Here is an 18,284-nt window from a genome sequence, read left to right as displayed (position 1 = left end):
TTTGAAGTTGGGAATGACATTTGCTTTCTTACAATCCAAAATCTCTCAACTTAAAACCAAAAAAGCCTGCTTGAATGGAGTGGATCAAAAACAGCTGCCTAAGGGGACATAATAGTTCACGTGGGCTGAAAGAGAAGTACAGAAAGCAAAAAAACCCAATACCCTCACACTGTACACAAAAGTAGAAATTATGGATTTTTCTTCCTTAAATTTTGGGCCACAAGAAATGGTAGTATGTCTAAATTTCTAGCAGAGCAAAGACAGATTCAGAGGACTATCACTAAAATGACTCAGAGGACAAATGAAAAGGGTGTACAGGTCTACAACAGAACTGGCACAGAGCGAATGAGAGAAGGTTGCCTTTTAAATGAGATTATTTTTAAATAGAGCAACAGAATTAAAATGTTGACTACAAATCCTGAAAGGGAAATTCTATGCAATACACAAAAACTTTAATTGCAAGGCCTTTAAATGTCAGCTCTTTGGAAGAGTTGAAGTGGTCAGGGTAGACAGGATCCTATTCTCTTTACAAGGCAACCTCAGAGGATGAGAAATCTTATTCTGAAATGTCAGCATTATCAGCAGAAAGATTCAGTTTTGGGGGGTGGGGGGTGGGGGGCTGGGGAAGCATAGAGTATCTAGAATTTGTGTTGAAAGGTTATGAGCTACAGTATTTCCAAGAATTGTCTGCTCTAACTCAGAAAAAAGAGAGACTAATAAAAGCAAGGCAGGAACAGATTCACACATGTTACTGTTCAGCTGCTAAAATCAGTGTCCTACAATAAATGGCTTTAAATGAGGAAAAATACATTGCAGTTACTTGGGTCTGAAATCTAAATTTAAGACAGGGTATACAAAATTACAGGCCATAAATGGAAGCTAATGATAAATTTTAGGGGAAAATTTTAATAATTGTGAAAAAGCTGAGGAAAAGAAATACTAGTGAATACTAAAATTCAGCTGGAAAGAATGAAAGTGAGGCTGAACAAGAAAATGTAGGTAGCCCTAACTAATTGGACAATATAAATGAAATTTTCTGGGGGCCATCTGGTAAAAATAATAGAGTAATTCTTAAGAAAAGGTTTGTATGGTTTAGTCACAAAGAACATAACCTTATAATACTTCCCCCCTATATTTTCTATATTTCAACCTAGGAAAAAAAAGGAAAGGTTATAGATTAAGGGAATGATGTAAGAAGTGAATTTATGATGATATGCAGAGAAATTTTAATAGCGTATGTTGCAGAATGCTTGCCTGATGTGACATGTGAAATGTCTGGTTGGCTTTTCTTACTTGTTTGCCTAAACCTCGTGATTTACATAACTCACTGGTTTGCTCATGAATATGTAATCTATTCAGGTAGCCCAGCTGTTAGCAATACTGCATATGTTTCTATTTCACAAGCCTTATACAAGATTTATACAACACACCACTTCATTGAAGACTCTTCTAAACAAAGGCATAACCTAACATGTAGATATAGGAGCAAAAAAATATTCTTATGGGTTCTAACTGCAAATAAATACATCTACAAGTAGTTGCAATATGGGTCATGGTCCATATAGAGCCTCCAAAAATCATTAGTACGTGCTTCCAGATTTAAAAAGTCCTAGGAAACAACTTCTCAAACCTTTTCATCTGTCTTGGAATAGAAGCAATAACAGAAACTGCAGCATATGCATTTTTGCTGAGGTGAACTGGATTTGCTTAATCCTGTTCTCACACAGTGGAAAAGACAAAGATGTTTTAGGGAAAGCTCTGTGTAGGTCAAATTGGAGAATAAACTGAACTCAAACCAGAAGTATAGCACGTAAGTACTAAAACATGTCAAATGCAGTGGTCTTCTCCGTCCTCAGTTTATTTTGCCTGCTAGTTGTTACCAGCATAAGGGCAGAAGGGAGAGTTAGAGACTGCACAAAATGCCAGATCCCTTTGACATGTTGCATGACTGCCCTGTTACACGTGACAGGCGACAGGTGCAGGCGCCCTCTCCAGAAGGGTCAAAGTGGTTATGCAAAGCATCCGCTTCTGGCACTCTGGCAGGAAGAGAGACGGCTGGATTGGCCTAGGGGACACACATGAGCTGGTAATATAAATGTGGCAAAACAGACAAAATTCCTGCTGAATGAAATGCTGGTGAGCTTCACTGTTAAGATGAAACATCAAAAAATCTCCTGCTGGAAGCGCTCTTAGATGCGTGCTTTCATTCTTTTGTGAACAAGAGCTTTTATATTAATTAAATGCACGGATAATATATCACATGCTTGTTTATAGCAACAACAGCAGCAATCATCTTGTTCACCATTTCTCAGGTTTTTCTTCAGATGTTCTGATGTCTCTTAAATGGAAGTGGAGGGAAAAATTTAACAGAACATGCAGACAGACCAGGCTTTAGCATGACATCCTTTTCACAGACCTACATAGAAAATCTCATTTTCATTATCTTACTTCAGGGATTAGTTTTGTGCAGAAGCAATGGTGTGATACAGAGGAACTTTACGCAAGAGAGAAAAAAATATGGATATTTTATATCCTTTAATATTTTTATTTGCCTTTTTTTATTTTGGGTGTCTTCATTTTTTTATGGGGGAGGAGGAATCCTGTCCCTATATATAAAAAGTATTTTAGGATCAAGGCCTTGTTTTATTCCTTCCTTTCCTCTTTGTAAGATCAAAATACAGATTCTAAATCTGCCTCACAAAGAGATGAATACTGTCAAGAAGTTAGGCTGATATTTCACTCAATAGTTTTAACTACATATACTCTTTCGTTCTTTTGTATTTCAATACTGCATCAGTATCTCTGATGACAATATTTTATTATTTGTGTTTTTTCATTTGACACCACGGGGAAATGTCAGTGTGTTCAAGAAAACTAACAGAAATTAAAAATAGCAATATATACATCTTGTGTGAAGTCATAGGAGTAACACAAGTGTCACACCAGATTGAATTAGAGACAAGCAGATAATGAAAACCCCAGCATCTGGCTGCATTTGCTCTTCTGCAGTATTCAACTTGCTGTTAATCACAGGGGACTCACAAACTTAAAACATTTTAAAAGGCTTCCTGGAAATATTCCTCCTATCTTCTAAGATTTCATTTTAGCAATGCCTCTTTTTTCAATATGTGTCATTGAAACTTTTGCATAATAATGGCTTCTTTATTAGTTACCATTTTACCTGCTTCTGCACTTCCTCACAGGAAGTGCTATGATTCCCTTAATGCATTACATAGTTCTTTTAGGAGAAATTTCTTATGTAGAAAATTTGAGGATTGTAACTTCAGTCTGGGAAAAAAATCAGAAGAAAGGATTAGGTATGAGAAACAAAACCTGTTTTCATTTGTATGCCCAAGGCCATAGGGTTGTTTTTGGTTGGGTGGGTTTTTTTTTTCTTTGCTTGTTTGGGGGTTTTCATTTTTTATTTTTTTTTAGTATGTGGTAAGGAGAAAGCAATGAAAAAGGCATAAACTGCAAGAAAAAGAAGTTTTTTTGTCTCACAATGTAAGATTTATGGGAATATTTCAGAAGATAAAAGCTGATCTTCCGTCAGTCATAGTGATAACTAAGTCACATTAGGCAGCTCATTTATGCTCATATGCCTATGTTTTCACACATGTATCTTTAATATCCTTACATGTATCTGCCCCCAGCTTGAACTGCTTGATTCACGGCATAACCATACTTGTTCACACAGTAAGGCAGAATATCTTTACAGGGCTGCTGTGCAATTCATGCCATATGTGATTTTAAATGATGCTCTTGTGAGTGAAAACTAATTTGAGTGTAACTCAGAAATGAGATTTAAGGTTCTTAGGAGTCTCAAGCACGTATAAAGAATTCCCTTTTTATGAAAAACCTTGCCATATATTTATTTTTTTTAAAGGCAATGATTTCTCTAGTGATATATCTGAATACACAGGGTTATACCTATGTTAGGAGAAATACAGAAAAAAACCAACATCCTTGCATTGCATTACTTAAGTTTTGCTCTGTTCACAATTGCCCTGAGGAATCTCAGAATTCTCAATGTTAATATTCATCTGGACAGTGGCTGTGTATATTAATGTTTCAAGACTGCAGATTCAGGCTGCACATCATTTTACTGCAACCTACTGTAGACTACTGCTACTGCATTATTTCTTCCACAGACATCACTATTGAAAAAAAAAAAAAGAAAAAAGAAAAAAAAAAGAAATCAAACCCAAAAGCATACACTAGTGATTTACAAGGTACTGAAGTTATCGACATAAATGCTATAGTTTTTCATCCTATTCTTATAATTACCTGTGATTCCTAAATATTGCCATCTATGGCAGCTTTCTGTAAATGATGGCTTTCCAATGACAGCGCCCTCTCATGAAGTGGACACTTTAACATTGTAATATGAAAAAAATGGGTATTTTTTTAATCTCATTCTAAATCTTCTCTGCTGCCATTTATATAAGATTAGATTATCATGCCTGACAAAGCTCGGTTAAATGTTCAGATGTAGCAGTTAGAGGGGTAAGCACACCACACACATTGTAGCCAGGCACCGGCTGACTAAGGGCAGAAGGAGCAGGCAGCAGTGCTAGGCACAATGCTCAGTAGTGCCTGAAGGTTCAGCTTTATAGTCAGTCAGACCTAATACCTCTCTTCTAACAGATGTGCCTTGTCCTTGAGGCCATTTGCCTGTGCCACAAGCAGCAGAATTAAGAGAAGACAAAAAGAAATGCAGGATCTGAAAATTAACAGGAAAGTAAAATGTAATGAGGAATTCTCTTAATTTCTAGAAGCAAGGTAAGAGATAAGAGATCTTTCTGAACTGCAGGGTGAATTCAAAGCAACAATGTGGACTTCAAGAAAAGAACCCCATCTCTTTGGTTTCCTTTGATTTCAAAGTGTAGGAATATTTGCCTTAGCATAGTAATGAATTGTTTCCCCTATTTAATCCTGTGCTATAGCTGCAATATCTTCCAGGGACATGTCAGTGTTTTTTTCTAAAAATGGTCTAAGTTCATAAACATAAGAGGTTTAATCTTATTGTATTATCTCAAATCTCAGAAGGATCAGAAGGGTTTTCATCCTCAGAAACTAAGTTTACTTGAATAAAAAATTTGGTCAAAATATGTTCTAAGATACAGATAACTCAGACTGGCCAGGTAAGGCAGCCATTCCTGTGAATTTTTATCCCTGCAGGAAGCGTGCAGCCAACAAACTGGCTTTCTGAGTCGCAGACAACTCCAACAGCCCTGTCTGGCTTTAAGAAACTAAAACTATTGGCAATCATTACAATTTACAAAGAAGAATCTGAGAGCACTTTGCAAAGCAGACATAAGCAAAGATCTTTGGAATCAGTATTTTTCTCTTATAAAGCTTGTGTGTTTTGAGGCAGTTCGATTTTTAGATGTCTAGCTTAGTGATACTTTGATGTCCAGTTTGGATTAAGCTTTTATTCATTAGCTGTGTTAAATTCTAACAGGTGGCAGGTCTTTTCAGATAAAATTTTGGGTAGAACAAATATGTGTATCACGTGATGATAAACTTCTAAAGCTAAAACAGCAGCTTAGGAAAAAGAGTAAGGAAATAGGTGGCTGATGTAAAAATATTAAGTTCTGGCTAGTTTCCAGTTGGGTGACTGATTGTGGTGGCTCTCAGTTTCATTACCACAAGACAAATTCTTCAATATATCTTAAATATACATCCAATCTGATAGACATGGAATGTGAATTTAGGCGTTTTCTCTTTGAGTGAGATCAATATGTCTGCTGCTGAATGGTATTTCTGAGGTTAAACTCAATTTTTAAAACAACTCCAGAATCGGTTATTTCACATGATTTTTTTTTTATTTTACTTTAGTTTGTTTCTAATGAAAATTTTTACACATATTAGTTTTCTAACCATTCATCAGTGATGGTTCAGAAATTAAACATGAGATGTGTTGTAAACTTGATTTATGATCCGACAGTTTTTCTTTGAAAGACTCTGACCTGTCAAAAACCCAGTTTTTTCAGAGGAATATACCAGTTTTTATTAACTGGGATAAGGTTCCTAAGTGGAAAACAAAGAAAGAAAGAAGGAGGGGAGGGGGTAGGGGGCAGGGCGGGAACAAAAACGGACACGGGACATGGACACGACACCAGGAAAAAAAAAAAAAAAGATATTGATATGGAAAGACAGAAAGAGAAAAAAAAAAAAGCAGGGGAGCATATGTGTGTGTATGTGTGTGTGAGAAGTGCACCTGTGTCTGAGTAGATAATAATATCCAGGAACAGATTCTTGCCAAGAGGTTTGAGCATTCCCCTGTGCAAGAATAGGAATCTGAACACTCTGTTCCTCCTGTATGACGACCATGTTGATAACTACTACCTGGTGGGAAGAGGACTCTGGTTTTTTTAAACACATGCAAAAGACTTCTGGTTCTTTGCATAGTGTAAAGAACAGGAAGTGCTTTGAAATCATGGATATTTTTGTAGGGCATGAAAATTATTGCCTTCCTACATCTATTCATAAAAAAGAAAAAAAAGATATTTAACTTCTTTAATAAGACACCAGCTGTAGTTATGAGTTCTGTAATTTTCTTTTGATTTTGCTATTTAGTAGAAGTTTAGGAAGAAAGGATTAAATTCTGGTTTTGCTGTTCAATTTAGTAGATAACTGTGCCTCAATATATCCATCCGGAAAATATTATTAATAATAATTATAATAATTCATTATAATTATTAATTTTGGATAGCATGTTGCATGGTTGATCCAGTTAAGATGACACACCCCATGGTTTAAAGGAAATTAATTAGCTTATAGGAGATGCATACGTCCACTTCAGTTTCTAAACTAAACAAGGATTGCAGAAATTCTGCACTGTCCATTAATGTTTGTATCTGTGGAGAGTGTAAACTTGAAAAGGAGAAAGGCAGCTGGAGAAATTCCCACCTCTACTTCAGTCCACATGGGTTAATTGCCGGGAAAACATACATACATTTGCAGCCTAAAAAAATAGATGAAATATCAGAAACTAAAAGTGTTCATTGACTGAAGGCACATTTCAAATCACCTTTGAAAAACTGATATTTTAGATATACCAAGTTATTAAAATTATTTTCCTTGCCTGTGTTACTCTCATTTACAGTATTTCAGTACAGCCTACAACTCTGGAATGCAGAATACCCTGGGATGCTTTTGCTTTTCAAGATGGGTGAAGGGGTTGGCCCTGGGAGATGTGATCACTTGTCATATAGACATACAACAGTGTTAGGTTGGTAGGCATCAATAGGGAATGAAACACTATAATACTGATATTTGCCCCAATTTAGACAGCTTAGAGTTGCACTGTCTTATTAAGCATTAATTCTTCCTGGCCACAAGTATTGGTAACCATCAATTTAAAATAGGTACACAACACAGTCAACCCCTGGTGTACCTTTGTTCTAACGTTGATTAGAGGTTTTTATGTACTCCTGGATGATGGGGCAGAGTGCATTCTTAGCAAAATGGGAGGAATGAGTGACAAAGTGAAGGGCAGGGCTACCGTTTAGGGGGACCTTTACAAGTTGGAGAAAGTCATGGAGTGGGTAGTGGAATAATCCCATGCAGCAGAACCAGGGACAGACTGAGTAGGGAAAATCCTGACAGCACAGGTAGACAGTAAGTTGAGTGTGAGTTGACAAAGGCCAAACTGCACAGCTTTTGGAAAGTATTTAGCTAGCAGGTCCAGGAGGGTGATCCTTTGCATCTATTTAGCATCTGTGAAGGCACATCTGGAAGGCTGTGTCAAATTTTGTGTTCCTCAGTGTATAAAAAGACATGGGCATACTGGATGGAGTCTAGTGCAGGGCCACAAGGTGGCAGGTGGCTGGAACACCTGAAGTGGTGAAATCTCCATCCACAGAGATGTTCAACACATGGCTGGATGAGGTCCTGACAACCTGCTCTATTGGACCTGCTCTGAACATAAGGTTGGACTGCTTGGCCATTGGAGGGTCTTTCCAGCCTACATGCTCCCATGATTCTGATACAACAGTTATGGGTCTCATTTATTATTTTCAGTAATGTTTTCTCTGTTAAATTATCTATTTCCCACAAGTGGTAGGAAATTAAATGGGACATAAGTTTCATAATAACTTCACACTGTTGCTGAAGGATGATTTATCTCCATATATTAACATCCTGGGCCTATTCTTTCAAAAGTAGGAAGCCTCTTAGAAACCTGAAGTACAGGACCACAAAGGTAATGTTGATCTTTGCTTAAACAGAGAAAAATAGTGTTTTCTAATCTATTTATTTGCTGCATTCAGATTAACTCCACCGGTTACTGTATCTTTACTTAAATTGAGAGAACTTTGTTTGCTCTAAAAGTTTCAAAACAGATTTAGAGCAACAGTGACTCAGAAGACATTATCTGATAATGGTAATTGAGCTGAGAATGACAAAACTACAAAACTAAATTTAAATTCATAGTGGATGATGTTTAAAAGATGGCAATGGGCTGATAAATTGTGAAACTTTACAGAGAAGTTAAGAAATAGGAATGACTAATTTTGTAGTTTAAGAAAAAATGTATTTTGAATCCTTTTCCTTGCCACCCACCTTAGCCCTCAAGGTAAAAAAAAAAACAAACACACACACACACACAAAAAAAAAAAAAAAAAAAAAAAAACAAAAAAAAAGAGAGCGAGAGAGACTAAAAAGAGAACTAAAAAGCATTCATATTGGTGTAAAGAAAAGTAACAACCCAGAGATGTTGCTGAAAAGTCTTTCACAGCTGTGGCTCTCTCCAAAGTCTGTAGTGCAGAATGTTTTTCTCTAGAGAGTAGAAGCTATTATTGGACAAATGAGCTGAAAGTGGCTCTGTGGACAAATCCAGTTCTTTTCCCTCCCCGAAGAATTATTTCAATTCAGTCATAGATCTGATAGGTCAACAACCCAGACATCAATTGAGTGGGTTTATGCTCCGGTCAGGTAAAGGAAAACCTCTGTAAAGCAGAAACATATGAGTTGATAATGAATGTATTCTGTAAGTGTTGCAAAGTTGAAATTAATACAGTAGATTTTAAAGGATGTTGATAATTTAATGAAAATGCAGAGAAAACATAGTAAAAAGAATGCAGTTAAAGCTCTCCTGCAATTCAACTGACAGGAGATGAGTGTGTTTAGTAGATTAAACTCATACACATGTGGTTGTGTGTGTGTCAGTAAGAAAGGGAACAGTGATTTTGACAAGTTGAAGGGAACAAATATTATAGAGTTATATCAAAATGTCAAATGTACTTTAGATCTCTGACAGCCCATAATCTGTGTTAAAGACTGAAGTATGAATGAATGTTGAAAAGCAAAATATCAAAGTGTTCCAGGTGATTACAAAAGTTGAAGCTTTCCCATGAACATTTACTATCAATTTTAAAGAACAAAAATATGTGAATGTTCTTTTTTTGTATAACATGCATACATCTGTCAGAGATCAGTGAAGACTATGCTTGCTAAAACCAACAAAACTAGTAATAATCAGTGTCACTTCTATGAATTAAGCATACAGATGATTAATCTAGTAGAATACCTGCACTATTTAGCTGCATGCTTCAAAACATGCTCCAACAACTTTCAGAAGTTTTTTCTCCACTACAAAACTCTTCCTAGGGCACAATTTACAAAAGCCTACTAATATTATTTCAGGGTAGATCAAAAGGGAGAAGGAAAGTCACCTTATTAGGAATCTTAACTTTATTTCACTGCGTCCATCCCTTGGATTTTGAAAACTGTGCCTTTTCTGGTAGTCTACTTTCAAAGGTTTCAGTGACAATAATATCTTTTTAAATAATTTTTTCATCAAATATTCAAAATTGTTTCACAGTAACTTAGTTTACTTCTTTGTTAATGAGTATATTTGAAAGAAAGGTAATTAAATATTTTAACAAACTATTAAATGCTGGATAATACTTATGAAAACAAAATTCTATCAGTGCATGGGTTTTGTGAGGGTTTAAAGAGATGTTGGTTTAACACAAGTGCTTTCAATACCTTAGCACATGAAAGATTCTAAATTTTGGTGCTATATTTACAGCTACTGAAGGCATGGATATTATTTAAATAAAAGAAAACCTAAAGCGTTACTGAAACAATAGGTATAAAATCAAGTCTTATTGTATCCAGTAATAATCAGAAAACTATATTTGTGAATTTCTTTCTTTTCTAGCACCACTAACAGATAAACCACCAAAGCTTTTACACCCATTGGAGAGTAAGCTAACAATTCAGGAGACCCAGTTAGGTAAGTAGCAAACACAACATTTCTATTCAAATTGTATGAAGGTATTTGATGTCTTAATGTATGATGGTAATGTGATGGTATGTTGACATTAATAATTTCATTGAAAAGCCATTGCATGTGCTTTGTTTCTATACAGAGATGTATCATATAACATCTAGAAGATTGTTCACAAAAAAAATGGTAGTAATTAATACTGAATTCTAAGCTCTTGAATAATTATTGGTACTCGGTTTTATCTTTGCTGAGAGCCTCAGCTTATCTGTGTATTTACATATATTTACTGTGGGATTCAGTGGGTTTTTATGGCTTAAAATCTGCTTGCAAGACTTCTTTTCTTTGGCTATTCCTTACACAATTGTGAAGATCCTCTGTAATTATAAATGTGCTGGTCTAAAGTCATCTAACAGTGAGAAGTTAACATAATAGTATCTGATTATTTTGAATGTATGAATAGATATGTAAAGATGAATGGAAAGAAACTAGTGCATGAAGAAACCATTTTGTTTCACTTTTCCTAGCCTAGTGGATGCTGGGTATGTTTTGTCACTTTGATTTCCTACCGCAGTACAGGTAATTAAGGCTTTAGAGCTGAGTGCACGTTACTACACTTTGCAGGGTATAACAACCCATCTCCTTTGTGTATTGACACAGAAGGCAACTTGTAAGAAACAAACAGTCCTCAGTAGGTTACACTGGAATTATGCTTTGGTGTCAGAACAGTGACGTATCGATAGATCTTCTAACATGGTCGCTACAGAAAGAAAGGAAACAGATCTGGTGCAGCACAGCACCTGAAAAAGCAGAAGGCTTGCAAATTAATTCTGACAGTCATTGGCAGAATGTTCTATGGTGCTTGCCATCTTATGGCTAATAGTGGCCAGAGGACAATTCATATTTATTTTGGTAGTTGTAAAATATTACTTAAAATGATTCATACTATTCAGGTAATATCCTGAGACACTGATACACGTTTTCAGGAACAATTCTGTAGAAAACAGGTGTAACATATTTCCTTCTAGAGCTACTTTCTGTTCTGAAGGTATTGTTTCTGATATATCAACTTAGAAAACTTTTCTGTATGACAATCCTAGATGATTTTACCTTTTTATTTGAATGCAAGCCTAGGGAACAGAAAGCAAAATAACCCCACACATTTTTTTTCCTAACTAATGCTGCTGACTGAGATAGTTTTGACAAAAAAAAAGCAAAAGGCAGAACCTTTGGGGGCTTTTATGTTGCCTTGCTAAATATGCTGTATGAGTGAGACTATTTCAATAAAAGTGTAATTATTAATGGCTTTTTATGTATGATTTTTAAAATTACTCATATATTTGATTTCTCATAGTTCTAAGAAACAGATAAAATAATTTCAGGAGTGCTGGGTTTAAAAAAGAAACTTTTCAGAAAACATGAAAGAGCTAGTTTGAAAATGTCACTTTCAGACACAGATGGGAAAGTCTGACTGTAAATGAATGTGAAACTACAATACTTTGCCTTATATCAAGAAGCTGTTGTTTAAAAGCCTGTGAAAAAGCCTGTGAGAACTGGCACAAGTGCAAAAAAAATGGTAGTTCTCTGACAGGAGAATTAAGTTGTTCTACTCTTAGATTTAATATCTTGGTCCTGATAATTTTTGAAAGCTCTGTTTCACTGAGGAAAGCTGGTGTACCTTTCAGGGGACCAGTTCATATCCTGTGAAAAATCCAAAATAATCTTGGAATAATATAGCATTTCACCTAGTCAAAACTTAGAAAATTACCTAAACCAGCAGTCTCTTACACACCCACCTGAGGCTTGGGGTGACCACATGTTACATACTGGTCCGGACACTGCCAGAAAACATGTTAGTCCTCCAGAATGTGTTTGGGATAGTGTGTTTGTCCTTTATTTGGAAAATACATGTGTTGGTGGAAGAGGGAGAGGTGAAACGGGTGTCACAGAAAAGGGAGAGCAAGGAACTAGAAGCCTGAAGTACTCTGGGATTTCGTTAGCAGGTCACCAGTTGGTTCAGTGGGGAGCTGGGGCAATCCCCACTCTCTTCCCACATTTCTGCACTTCTTATCTAGCAGTCTTCCACCTCGACTTGGAAACCAAGCGGGTCGCAACTGTCAGGGCAGGCCCTGGACAGTGCATACATAATTTACAAGGATGTGTGTGCTTCTCCAGGTGCACATGGTGTGCTGAAGGTTCAGTAGTGATGGTTCACCTAAAAATCATCCCCTGCCAGCAGTCCTCTGGGTATTGGTGCTTGGCACACTTTTGAGGAACCCCTCAGTAACCCCAGTGTGTTTGCTGCTGGAGGAGCTACTGGAGTACAGTTCTTAAACAGGGCACCTCCATGCAGTGTCTAAATCAAGGTAGGAAGAGTCCAGATGTATCTAATTCATTTGTCTCCAGCACGTTGAATGACAGAGATATCTGACACTTATAGCTGATACATTGGTCTCTTCTACATACCAGCAATTAAAATTAATGTCATGGGACCATGGACCTGTTGTATTATTGTGTTGTATGGCTTCCGTAAAACTGCATCAGACCAAAAGGTGACTGCATATTAAGGAAGGAGTTTCTCTAAGGGGTGACCGGTAGAGTGTTATAGCATAAACTAACAATTGCAGTTTAACTTAAGATGAGGAAAGCAAACAGAGCTGGAGAATCTTCACACCTCACTCCTTCACACCTCAGGAGTCCTACAGGCTCCCTTCACGCTCACCCAACTAGTCATGGAAAAGGTGTCCCACTGTTCACCTGATGTTTGGGGGAGTGTTAAACATGGTTGCACCACAATGAGAAACCTTAAGAGAGACACAGGAATCCTGACACCTCATCCAAAATATCTTTTTATTACACTGATTAGTAACCTGAAAAGCACTAGAGAGAAACACAGGGTAGAAATTGGAGGAAAAATTAATTTCTCAACGGTCTTGCTTAAAAGACAGCATGAGACAGCCAAAAAGCATGAAGCAGGGAAATCCTACATGAGGAAAGAAAGATTAGTTCCCAACTTAATCCTGTTCTGCATTTAATGGTTTTTTGTTTGTAACTTCACTTCCAGTTTCATAATCAATACCTTAATCCTGTTGCAAAGGTAAAAATACTGTTTATTTTTAAACTTTTCTCCTGTTGAAAAGGTTCTTGGATAACTGTGGTGACCTCAGTATAATCTGCTCCTCTGGAAACCATGACTCTAGATAAAATATTATGTCAGATACTGTCTTCAAAAGTACGCAGCCTGCAAGAAGCCTGGAGCTGTAATGAGATGAGGAGCATTTCCCACTCAGCTCTGAGCTGCCCTGTGGCCTGGCAGCAGCACAGGTTAGGAGGGGCAGTAAAGTAGGCAAAGAATGGGAGGCAAGGGGACAGAAGACACCATTAATGAAGAATTGCCCAAGGGACTGAATCCTCACAATATTCTTCCTCTTACCTTCAACATGCAAACAAAATCGAAGAAATCCCTGCTAACATAAAAAAACCCCCTTGTAATAACATAAAAATACAAACCTTTCTGTTCAAACCTGTTCAGAAAGGGATTGTTTCTTACATATGAAAAATCCTAAAATTTCATATACCTGTATTTTTAATTCTAGAATTATGTAGATATTATATATTTATGGTATAAATATATCATAACTATGATATCTTTATTTATATAGAAATTACATTCCAGTTTTCTATATTGGTAAATTCTGAATCTTTTCTGTTTCACCTTCAGGTAACATTGTTTTTCCCATCAGCCCTGTCAAATATCTGCCCCCCTCAAGGAAACAGGAATACTTTTAGTCTGTCTCAAGAAAATCTGATTTTAGTATCCAATTAGTGCACCTTCATGTTACTAAAGAAGACAGCTTTGTCTCCACAACAGGCAGTAACATATCTGAATTAAAAAAACCAAACACAAAACCAAACCAAAACAAAAAAACAAAACACAACCACGCAATAATAACTTTAAATGCCTGACAATCTAGTTAGCCTGTGTCTTGCCCATTTTTTTGTTCTGGCTCCTGGTTCTGCAGAAGGCTGTAGTTTTAAATGCAAAAATTCACCTAGAAAAATAAAGCAATTGTTGAATTATTTTTTTGTTAGGCTTGATTTTAGAGAAAAGAAAAAAGGAATAAAGGATTTCCAGCAGTACATGAATGGACCTAAAAGATAAGTTTGGACAGGCACCTAACCACTTTCTCTGTCATTTGAATGAAACAATTTTTCGTGATTTTCATCCAACACTAAAAAATTACTCTTGTGTCCAAATATGCAGTGAATGATCTCCTATTTGTTCTTAGGGCATTATTTCAATAAAATTAAATTTACTATCACCTAGTGAATTGGGGATTGCTTCTTTCTCCCCCTTCCCAACACATGTTCAAGAAAGTATAACTAAAACTACTTTTAATGTATTTTTTCTAAAGTATGAATACAAAGAAGTTCCAGAGGTAAATCATCAGGAAGAGGAGAATGTTACTTCATTTAGAGCACTGTGTTGTCATAACAGGTCTTCTACACAAATTGGCCTTGTTAATGATAAAAGCCCTCCTTAACTATCTTAACCAGTAGGTATATAAATAAATTAACTAAAGTGATATGAAATAACTAGCAATCTGTGCTAGTTAAAATGAAAAAATATCTAAAATAATAAATTTTCATCTCTACACGTTTCATCTAAATGTTATATTCACTCTATAACAGGAACAGATATTTTTTTAGTTATGATATAGGGGTTTTTGTTTATCTGTTCAATTATACCAACATTCTTTAAACCAAATCAATCCTTTTCTCAATCATGTGATTCAGTTGGACACTTTTGTGCATTGATATAGCCTATGATTAGATCAATGTGACATGGGCAACAGTTTTACATTGGAATAATCAAAACTGTAAATTCAGAATTTACTTCTCACATATCAATCTTTTTAATTACCTGAGAGCTGGGGTTTTCCTTTCTGAAAACAACTAGGGGTGTTTTAAATAGGTAAAAATTAGAAAAGAAATAAAATATTAAAGTCTCTTTTTTTTTCTGTTTGAACTATTTATTGTAAAAAGTTAATTTTCAAGAAACTAAAATTTTTAAAGAAATATTTCATTGAGAAATTCCTAGCCTCACTGTTCTAAAATGTTTCAGTTTAATACCAGATCATAATTTCTGGGCTGAAGTATAGTTTCATGTACTCACTTAGTCAAATAGCAGGACTTTCAATGGAAAAGTCTTTGCTTAAAGACTCATTTGCACAATTAATGTTTTAACTGCGGACTGGTTCATGAAAACTGAAATGTTTGGATGTGGTGTAATGGATGAAGATAACACGTATTCTCAGCATCTGGGAAAAAAAACACAAAAGTATCTGATCATTTTTCCCTACAGAGATAGACATCAAAATGCAAACCAACCATTTAGGGAAATCATGTATGGGACAACTTTTACCTAACTCTGACTCAGGCAAAAGTTTGTATATTGCTAGTATATTTGTAGTCTTTTTGCCAATAATGATTGCTAGATAGCTCAACCAGTTCAAGCACTGTTGTTGTGGTATCAGTGAGGACCATTATGGGAGGAACATGGGGAAAACTGAAGGGCTCATGAAGTGTCAGAAACAATGACAATGACAGCAGTAGCATTTCTTAGTCCCTTTAGGTAAATTTGTTAAATATAAGTATTACCTCCTGGTTTTTGTAAATGCACTCAAGCAGTAAAATTCAGTGAGGCAGAGCTGGAAGGGAAAGGAAGATAAAAAAGCTGTTTTATTTCTTTCTTTAAAGCAGTGCTACGAGGAAACTCAGAATATTAGAATACCTACTTTACCATATGTATAGTTTTTTAAATCCAACTAGATACAAGCTGAACAAAATCTCATACATGCTATTTTACACATTCTACTGGAAAGAGAGAAAATAATCTTCAAAAATTTTTTGCTTGGCATTTTCAGCTAAACTTTCCAATTCCAAATGAGGAAGTATAGCATAGAAGTATATTCTCAAAGTAAGGAATGAACTGAGGACTTCCAAAGGTCTTGATTCAGGGTGGAAAAATCTAGTAAAGAAGAAAATCACATGGTAATGATGAAGATGTTAATCACTAAGATCTGATTAATAAAAAAGAGAAAAATGCTTCTGACTACCCTATAGTCTTTTCTTTAAACTTTCAACCTTCAGATTGCATTAATCCAATATTGTGTAGATGAGGCTGTCTATGAAGGGACAAACTTAGTTCGCTAAAAAAGAGGCAATATGTGAGTCAGAAACATTCAACTGCACTAAGGAAAAATTTGTAGTTACAGCTCAGTGACAACATGTAAACGGATTTTTTCTTTCACTTTTCTTTAATTTAATAAAACCCTAACATGTCATAGTTAAAATATCAGAAATAGCATGTCTATGTATTTTAAATGTTCTGTTTCTTTCTTCATCTGCCTGTGAATCTGAGAATATATATACATGTATACCTAATCTCTCCCTATATATATAACATATATATAAGTTAAGACAAAACTTGACAATACATTTGTTCAAATTTTATCTCACTTTATTAATGCTTTCTCTGGGAGACATTTATCTGATTTAATGATTGAACAATACAATTTCTTTATTCATGTTAGATTATAATCCATTAAGAAATGTCTGCTCTAAAGGGTATTATAAGCTATAAGTATCTGAGGTACTTTCTGTGTTAAGCGTCGAAATAAGATTTAATGCAATAAAAAGGTGTCCATCCAGTCTTGCTGCAACTATGTACACTTCATTTTTTAAGTTTAGATTAGATAAATGAGAATTTTCAGTTTCAAATTGTTTGTGCAATTTTTCTCATTTCCTGTTAAAATGGTAAACATTCAGTTTGATTTTATAATATGAGAGAAGACTGTGGAACATTAGAAGATTTTCCATATCAGTTGGATAATCATCCAAAAGTTTGATTTCATATTTAAGATTTTCTTAAACAATTAAAAGGTATATATTTCTTACTAGCAGGATAAAATATAATCAGATACAGCAAAATTTCTATAAGAATTCTCTGTTGGAAACAGCAGGACATAACTTGCTGTAACAAAGGTAATAATAAATACAGAATACCATATATCAATACTGCAATTTAGAAATAGGCACCTACTGTACATGATTTCCAGCCTGCGTAAATATAGTCCTAGAAAGACTGTAACTGTGCAAATTTGAAGCATCAGAAATCACATTGTTCTGTGATTGCTTTTGCCCAAAATGTGTTTCTAAATTACACGTAAGCACTTTATTGTATCCAAAGTTGAAAGATACACAAATATTTCCTTGCATACAAAAAAAGCCAACCATCACGTAATGCTATTATGTAAAAGCATTGAAATTTTAAGTACTAATTATCAATATTGAAATTTAATACCATGTCCTAAGTACTTATCATTGATAACTATTTTAAATTAATGAACTCTTCCAGAATATTCTGCTCTAAAAATACAGATCTCTTGTGAGCAGGAGTGGTCCTCGCATGTAAAGCCGATCTCAATAACAATGTCTTCGAGCTATCAGTGAAATGACAAACACTAGTATAGTTTTTTTTTTCTCCCAGGAAAATCTGCTTTTGAGTTCCAGAATAAATGCTTTGCAGCATTATCGGTGAAGTCAGCATGTGTTCGTGCAGTCCAAATGAGGATTGGTTTTACAAAAAGCTGCATTGAACATTGTTCTTGTTTTAAAACATACTGTGGATTTGTAGACTGGATTAAGATTTAGTGCTGTACACAGGTTTCATTCTGAAAAATCCATCTAAATCTGCATGCATTCTTAATAGCAATCATTAACAAAGGCTTGACAGTTTGTCATGTCAATAGAAAACAGAAAATTATTTAGAGGAACACTGAAGGGCTTAAGTGCTTGTGACAAACTCTTACAGTTTAGAAATCATGTATTTTGACTATTTTGAAACAGTCAGTTGAACAGGATCCTTTACATATATGTTAACGAATGTTCAGATTGTGTATACTGAGGTGCTATTCTTGTCTGTTTACGTAGCATATTATGGATGAGTACACAGGATATAGTATCCCTAGATATAATCAACACA

At 35.4% G+C, this 18,284-nt stretch overlaps 1 protein-coding gene across 1 annotated transcript in view; it reads left to right on the top strand.

Moving 5' to 3' along the window:
- The window catches only part of IL1RAPL1 (interleukin 1 receptor accessory protein like 1), a 777,597-nt gene that overhangs the window by 588,041 nt on the left and 171,272 nt on the right, over positions 1-18,284 (top strand). The window contains exon 6 of the mRNA XM_080377620.1: positions 10,172-10,246. Coding sequence (XP_080233746.1) covers positions 10,172-10,246 — 75 coding nt within the window. The remainder of the gene's footprint in view (positions 1-10,171; positions 10,247-18,284) is intronic.

This window comes from Falco punctatus (assembly GCF_963210335.1).
Source record: "Falco punctatus genome assembly, chromosome: 2".
In the NCBI taxonomy this organism is placed as follows: domain Eukaryota; kingdom Metazoa; phylum Chordata; class Aves; order Falconiformes; family Falconidae; genus Falco; species Falco punctatus.
This window is presented reverse-complemented; position numbering and strand designations above follow the sequence as displayed.